This window comes from Toxotes jaculatrix, chromosome 13, assembly GCF_017976425.1.
Source record: "Toxotes jaculatrix isolate fToxJac2 chromosome 13, fToxJac2.pri, whole genome shotgun sequence".
In the NCBI taxonomy this organism is placed as follows: Eukaryota; Metazoa; Chordata; class Actinopteri; family Toxotidae; genus Toxotes; species Toxotes jaculatrix.
This window is the reverse complement of record NC_054406.1, coordinates 19,901,217-19,907,537: the sequence shown is the minus strand read 5'-3', so window position 1 is coordinate 19,907,537 and position 6,321 is coordinate 19,901,217. Positions and strand designations below refer to the sequence as shown.

At 43.4% G+C, this 6,321-nt stretch overlaps 1 protein-coding gene across 1 annotated transcript; it reads right to left on the bottom strand.

Moving 5' to 3' along the window:
* Positions 1-670: 670 nt before the first annotated feature.
* cited4a (Cbp/p300-interacting transactivator, with Glu/Asp-rich carboxy-terminal domain, 4a) lies at positions 671-5,612 on the bottom strand. Its single transcript, XM_041053581.1, has 2 exons — positions 5,379-5,612; positions 671-3,552 (listed from the first exon to the last, which is right to left on the bottom strand). Exon 2 carries the CDS (start codon positions 3,543-3,545, stop codon positions 2,832-2,834), a length of 714 nt encoding a protein of 237 aa, XP_040909515.1. The 5' UTR covers positions 3,546-3,552; positions 5,379-5,612; the 3' UTR covers positions 671-2,831.
* Between the last annotated feature and the right edge of the window lie 709 nt (positions 5,613-6,321).

The window sequence follows — 6,321 nt, the reverse complement described above, 5'->3', positions numbered from 1 at the left end:
TTCAAGTTTCCAATTATACAACACAAACTGAACTTAAAAAAAAAAGTTGGGTCCAGCTTTGTTGTTGACAGAGAGCTGACTCACTGCTATTTAGGACATGTTGTTCAAGTTTTGCTCTTCTGTTTGTTAATCACTTTTTGTGGAGATGTCCCCTAAACTAACCACAGAATAAAACCAACCCCTGTGGTTCAGACTATTACCATAAGTAACAGCTTACTAAATGCTATAACAACATTAGGGTATTATCCAGTAATCAAGTCTATGTGTCATATAACAGTGGACAGGAATCACTGACATCCAAAAAGCAATTTCTTTAAATAAATATTTTATTTGAAAATAAATACATTTTCTTAAAATAGAATCAATAACATTACAAAAGCTTTGGGGAAATGGCAAAGGAGTAGGAGGAGTAGGAGGGACGGGGAAGGGATGGGACGGGGGGGGGGGGGGGGGGGGGTTACCCAAACAAATGATGTGTAATTTGGAACAAGGAGTACAATCTCACACGTTTATCTACCATCTTAAGACAAGTTCCCACAAAGTATTGTACTGTACATTCTCAGCTGCTTTGTGGGAAAGTGGTGGCATCCCTCACGCTTGCTTTAACATGCAGTCTACTTGGTCTTAAAGCTTCGTGGCCCCTGCACCCAAAAACATTGGTATACTTGTATCTACACACTCGCCTGTAAAAATGTAGGATATAATCTCCTGTCAACACATCAAAATCAGCTACTGATTTACATTTACATCTGACAATTTTTTTTTTTTTTTTTTTGAAAGTACCTTAAATGTGTCTAGATCAACTTCACCTCTAATCTACAGTACGAAGATACAATACACAAGAAGGCTGCGCTTATTGATATAGCAGTAATCAGAGGCCACTGTCTTGCTAAGGCCAGAAAGTATTTCCATTTTGACTGCGAGGTTGTGAGTTTGTCTGGCTGCTGTTTGCCAGGCAGAAAGTAAAACAGAGCGGGACCTCGCTGCCACTATTCTGCTTTTTTAACAGCGATTCAATGCCCATTGTTTGACTCGAGAGCTAGGAGATGGCTGATCTCCAGAGAGACAGGGATGGCGGCACAGTTGTACTGGAACAGATTAACACAGTGCACCAGCGCAGCCCTGACCCCTCTGATAGCGCCACAAATAGCATTATGAGTGCAGGAAGTTCTCCCTCAACTGGCCTGCAGTGGCAAAGCAGCAACCTTGACAAAAACCTAATTACCAATGGTGCTAAAAAAAATGGAAAAAAAAAAAAAAAAGTGCCACAGAACATGTCCGTTTTATAATTATTGAGTCATTGGAGAATGTGCAAGTCGACCTCAATTAAGACAAGCGTGTGAGAACATGTAATTTAAATCTAATCAGTAGAAAAGCAGCAGAGTAAGCTAATCTATGGCAAAAACAACAACTTTGCACGCTTTGTGCTCCTCGCTCGCTCTTCCTGCCTAATGAAATCAATGCCACAGGTAGCGGCAGCTTTAAATAATGATTAAACTAAGTGCTGCCGGGGAGTGCTGTGTCCACACATTGTGTCCACACACCAAAACCTCTCTCCCCGGTCAGCCTCCAATCAGCGTCAGCGTACCGGGCAATGGTTTAGGGAGGAGGACGCCATTCGATGGGTTTTAAATGCCTCACTGCACTGACCACACACAGACGCACACAAACAACACACAAATGCAAAGTTCTGCAATCACGCACCTTTTTTTTTTTTTCTTTTTTTTTTTAAACCAGTCCTGTTTAAAAAATCTTGTCTCAGACCTGTGACCGGCAGCTCCTGGTAGCTGCTTTTTTGTTTGGCTTCTCGCGATAGGCCACAGGAATGCTGTTTCTCATGTACTACGAAGTTCCTCCATTCCTAACTCTTCTTGCAGTTCTACTAATTAGTAACCCAAGATGTGCTTGCAAAGAGCACCTAAATGTCTGAGCCATTCTCTACAAATAAAAGCTTTGTTTAAGCCAACACTCTAAGCGACACGCTACTTTGCCAATGATTCAATCACAGTTAAATAGCAAGGAACAGATGCGATACATTTAATGATAGCAGATTTTATCTGAGTCGGGTAAATGACACTGAGTGCTAAAATAATCGACGTAGCACATTTCACCTAACCAATCTCAGATAAGCCCCATCACATCACTCAGAAATGCTGCACAACCTCCTCTCCTGCTCTTCAAGAAAATGTGTAATTTTATTTTATTTTTTTTTTTTTGGGGGGGGGGGGGAACTCAGTCTTGAAGAGCCAGCCTTCAATATGCACACACACACAGAATAAAATCATTCTTGACTCCTAATCCCTTCATCCTTGTATAAACAAATTCAGAGGACAAACTTTTATAAATTTTTGTAAAACATCTGCTACTAGTTGAAGGTGTCATCAGAAATAAAATACATTTAGAGATGCCACAGAATCTAGCATACCCAGATGGACAGTCTTTCCAGGTTGTCATCCCTCCTTGTGTTAGTTAAAGTTTACAATTATCCCAAAGCCTTGGCACTGCAGGCACAAGTGCTGAGGGCCAGATGGGTACAGACAGAGCCCGCTGCATCAGGATGCCTCAGCTGGGCCAAATACAACAGATCTTACTGGCACCAGCTCAAAGAAGAGAAACCTGGTGCTTTTAGCTGTATTTTCTCTCATTACAACTCTTCATCAACTCGCAGGCAGGTCAGTGTGAAGGCGTGCTAGACACTGTCATTTACACAGACACAGATACACCCAAACAGAAGAGAGAGATTGTCTCTTCTCGCTGTGCTACTGTGGCCGCTCAGTCATTCTTTGGGGTGCCCAGTCCAAACAAACCAAACCAGCTTCCGGCGGCTTTGCTCAACAGCTCACCGTGCTCGGCTGCTGTTTGCACACAAAGTCTGATATGAAGTCAAACTCGTTCTGTCCCAGGAAGAGCTCCGGCAGCTCCTGAACACGATCCAACCCAAACTCCAGCACCAGTGAAGTCAGAACCTCCTCATCGATCAGATCCATGTCCATGCCGTTTAGCCCCAAAGGGCCACCAATGTGCTGCATGCCTGATAGCTGGGCCGGTCCCACCCGGTACTGAGCACCGTTGGGCAGGTGGTGTCCGTTGGCTGAGCTGAGTGGGTGTCCATGATACTGAGTGTTGAGTTTCTGCAGGTGCATGCTGGCCATGAGCTGCTGGGAGGTGAGGTTACCAGGGAGATACTGCTGTGGGTGTCCACCCTGCTGCTGCTGCTGCTGCTGCTGTTGCTGCTGCTGGGGGTGCATGTGGTGGTGCTGCTGCTGCTGGGGGCCCTGGCCATTGTACATCATGTTCCCAGACATCATCTGGTGGTGGTGGTTGGCCATGGGAGCTCCATTAACCGGCCCTCCCATCCCACCGGGTCCCACCATGCCTTGCCTCTGTCTCATGGCAGCCTCCATATTACTCTGAGGGTTCCTGCCGTAGTGCATCACCTGGCCGTTGGGCAGGCTGCGCAGGCCTGGCTGGCCATTGTGCTGCGGAGGTCCATTCATGCCCATCCTGAAGCTGTGGGTCATGGGCATCATCATGTGTTCAGCCATGGTCACTCTAAAAAAAGAAATCAAATTAGATTTATAATACAACCACTGGTCATTACAATCTAAAATACTCACAGTTTAAAGGGGCACTCCACCAATTTTACAGAAGAAGTTCAGTTTACTCATCTTGAGGAGTACTACTGCTACAGTCTGAGTCTGTGACACTGCCGAAACATATAAACTACTGGGTAAAGCTGGGTAGCTAGCATTAGCTACCTGGCAGGTAGACTGAATAAGCACACTGTTCCATCAACTCCCATGGTTCAATTTCTTGTAATCATAATGTGTCATCAGGAAAGACAAAGCAAGAGCAAATCAGTGTTGTCAGGTAGCCAACACCATAACTATAGCACTGGTGTTACTCAAGACAGCTATCTTAGTCAGCTATCATCTACACAAGGTAAACTTTTTTCTGCACCTTCTAATGATTTGATTTTTATGCTTCACACATTTTACACACTATACCAAAGCAAAATTTTTAATCAATGTAAATCATCTGTTAAACCTTAAAAAAAAATCTATTTAAAAAAGTCCGTATTGCAAACTGCAGGAGTGAGGCCGAAAGATGTGAGCACTTAGGAGGCAGGGAGGGTTTAACAGAAGAACTGCTATCAAGTTGTACTATGGGAAATGTAGGAGCCAGTGTTTTTGTGGCTTGAACCACACAGGAGACTAAAAGCCAGAATATCTCGGTCTCAGCTGCTTAGATTCACGTCATCCTTAAATGTATTTCTGCTGAGTCTCCCAGTTTTATATAAGTACTATACTAAGTTGCTTGAGTTCCCTTTTAAAACAATGAAATGATCACTGTCATGAGAACGAGCCCTGGCTCTCTGTTGAAACCACTTTCTCTCTACTCCCCAGTTTCTCTTTCCTCATTTGAAGGTTTCCATTCAAATCAGAAGAAAAAAAAAACTCATCTCAAACCTCCGAAATTACACCATCAGTGAATTACCACTGAACAACACACCGACAAGGGAGGGCAGCAATACCCTTGCAGCCAAAAGGACGCAGAGGAATGCTTCTCCAGACCACACACACCTCTCCCCCTCTTCTCAACACACATCACACTACCTCTGTCTTCACACAGTCATTACAAAAGATCTTCAATTAAGATTACCAACAGATGACAAACAGATCCTGTTCAGGGCTGAAACTCTAATTTGCTGTCAAGGTTATTGGCTTGTTAAAATGGATAACATTATTTTATAAGCTGCCCCTAAATGGGATGACCATAAAAAACACATCCAGAGCGAGCCATGTAATGAACATCTGTCTGTGAAAAGATATTTCAAGCTTTTAAACCCCCCCATACACACAAAAAAAATGCACTCTGCTGGTCCCCTTGGCTGCTTGCAGCAATTCAACGCTTTTAGTGCTGATAAAACAAGTCACTTTCCTCAATGGCCTAAATCCTCCTTAGAATATTCTGCTCCTCTGTTACCTAATTATACCCTATGTGTGGAGCTTCTTCACAGCTCTGGATTATCATTCAGCCAAATGTCACTTAGTAAATAGATAGTCAGAGGGAGAATAATAATTGCTGGCATTATTGCACAAACATGAAACCATTTTTTAACCTTAGGGGACTGAGCGTGTGGGCTATTGGACATTATTCGATGCCATAAAAACCGCAACAAATGCAATAGGCAATAACGCTGCAAGTCAACAAAGTGACAAGGTGAATTAACAGCGATTTCGAGGCGTGTAAGCAGATCCGAGCCGCTTCTTTTTTTATTTTATTATTAAGAATATCAGTAAATAGTCCGCGGTGATCTACAAAAGGAAAGTGCTGCCTCTCTACCTGTCTTTGGAGTAACAGAGGACGACACCTACCCGATGTATTAATGTAGAATCCGTGTGGAGAAGTTGGATCAGTGCCGGGGTTGTTTCTCCAGCTGATGCTCCGGCTACATGCAGCCCTGCGGTGGATTCAAACTCTGCGGCGTCTCAACAGTCAGAGGAGTTTGTTTTCTGGGTCAACTCAGGGATTATATACATCTATAAAGCACACAGCGAGAGGGAGAGAGAGAGAGAGATAGGGAGAGGAGGAGCTACCGTCCTCTCCGTCTCCTTTGTTGCCATTGGTCCTCCCTCTTAATCACTGTGCAAAGAAACGTTCACTAACTACCTCCACTGATCCACCGGAGCAGCAAAGCCTCGCTCAGGCGAGCCGTGCTGTGTATCCTGGAGAGATTTCACTGCCGCCTGCCTTCATTACCCTTACACTATTATCCGTAATGATCCTTACTCTCTTAACTGAAAGCTTTCTGTTTAAAGAGCAGCAGGGAAGGATCCTTCAGGCTTCAGGCACAGCAGAACCAGCTCTGCTGCAAAGAAAAATCAGTTTAACAAGGTGTTTTACAGCTTTACACTGGAGTGGATCTGTCATAGTGCTGCGTAATAACAGATGTATGAAGTAAACCAGTAATGTTGAACGTTGAACAGGGAAGAAAATAGTTACAAATACTTACAAATAAAAAAATCAACCTTGTAAGAGTTCTTATTAAACACATCTGCACATTTTCAAAATGTTCATACTGAACTCATCTGGAATCATTCTCTGACAGAGTATTTCAAAATGTTCCACTTTCTATCCACTAGTAACACCTGAAGAAGGATTAATGACTTCATGAAAATGTTTAGGCAACTCAAAGCGTATGTTTGAGGTTAGGGAAACACTGTGGGTTTGGTAAAACGTTAAGTGCTGTAACTAGAATACTTGGGTCATTAAACCAAAACAAAGAGCTAAAAGAGACTAAAAAGCGCTGTAGAGTTG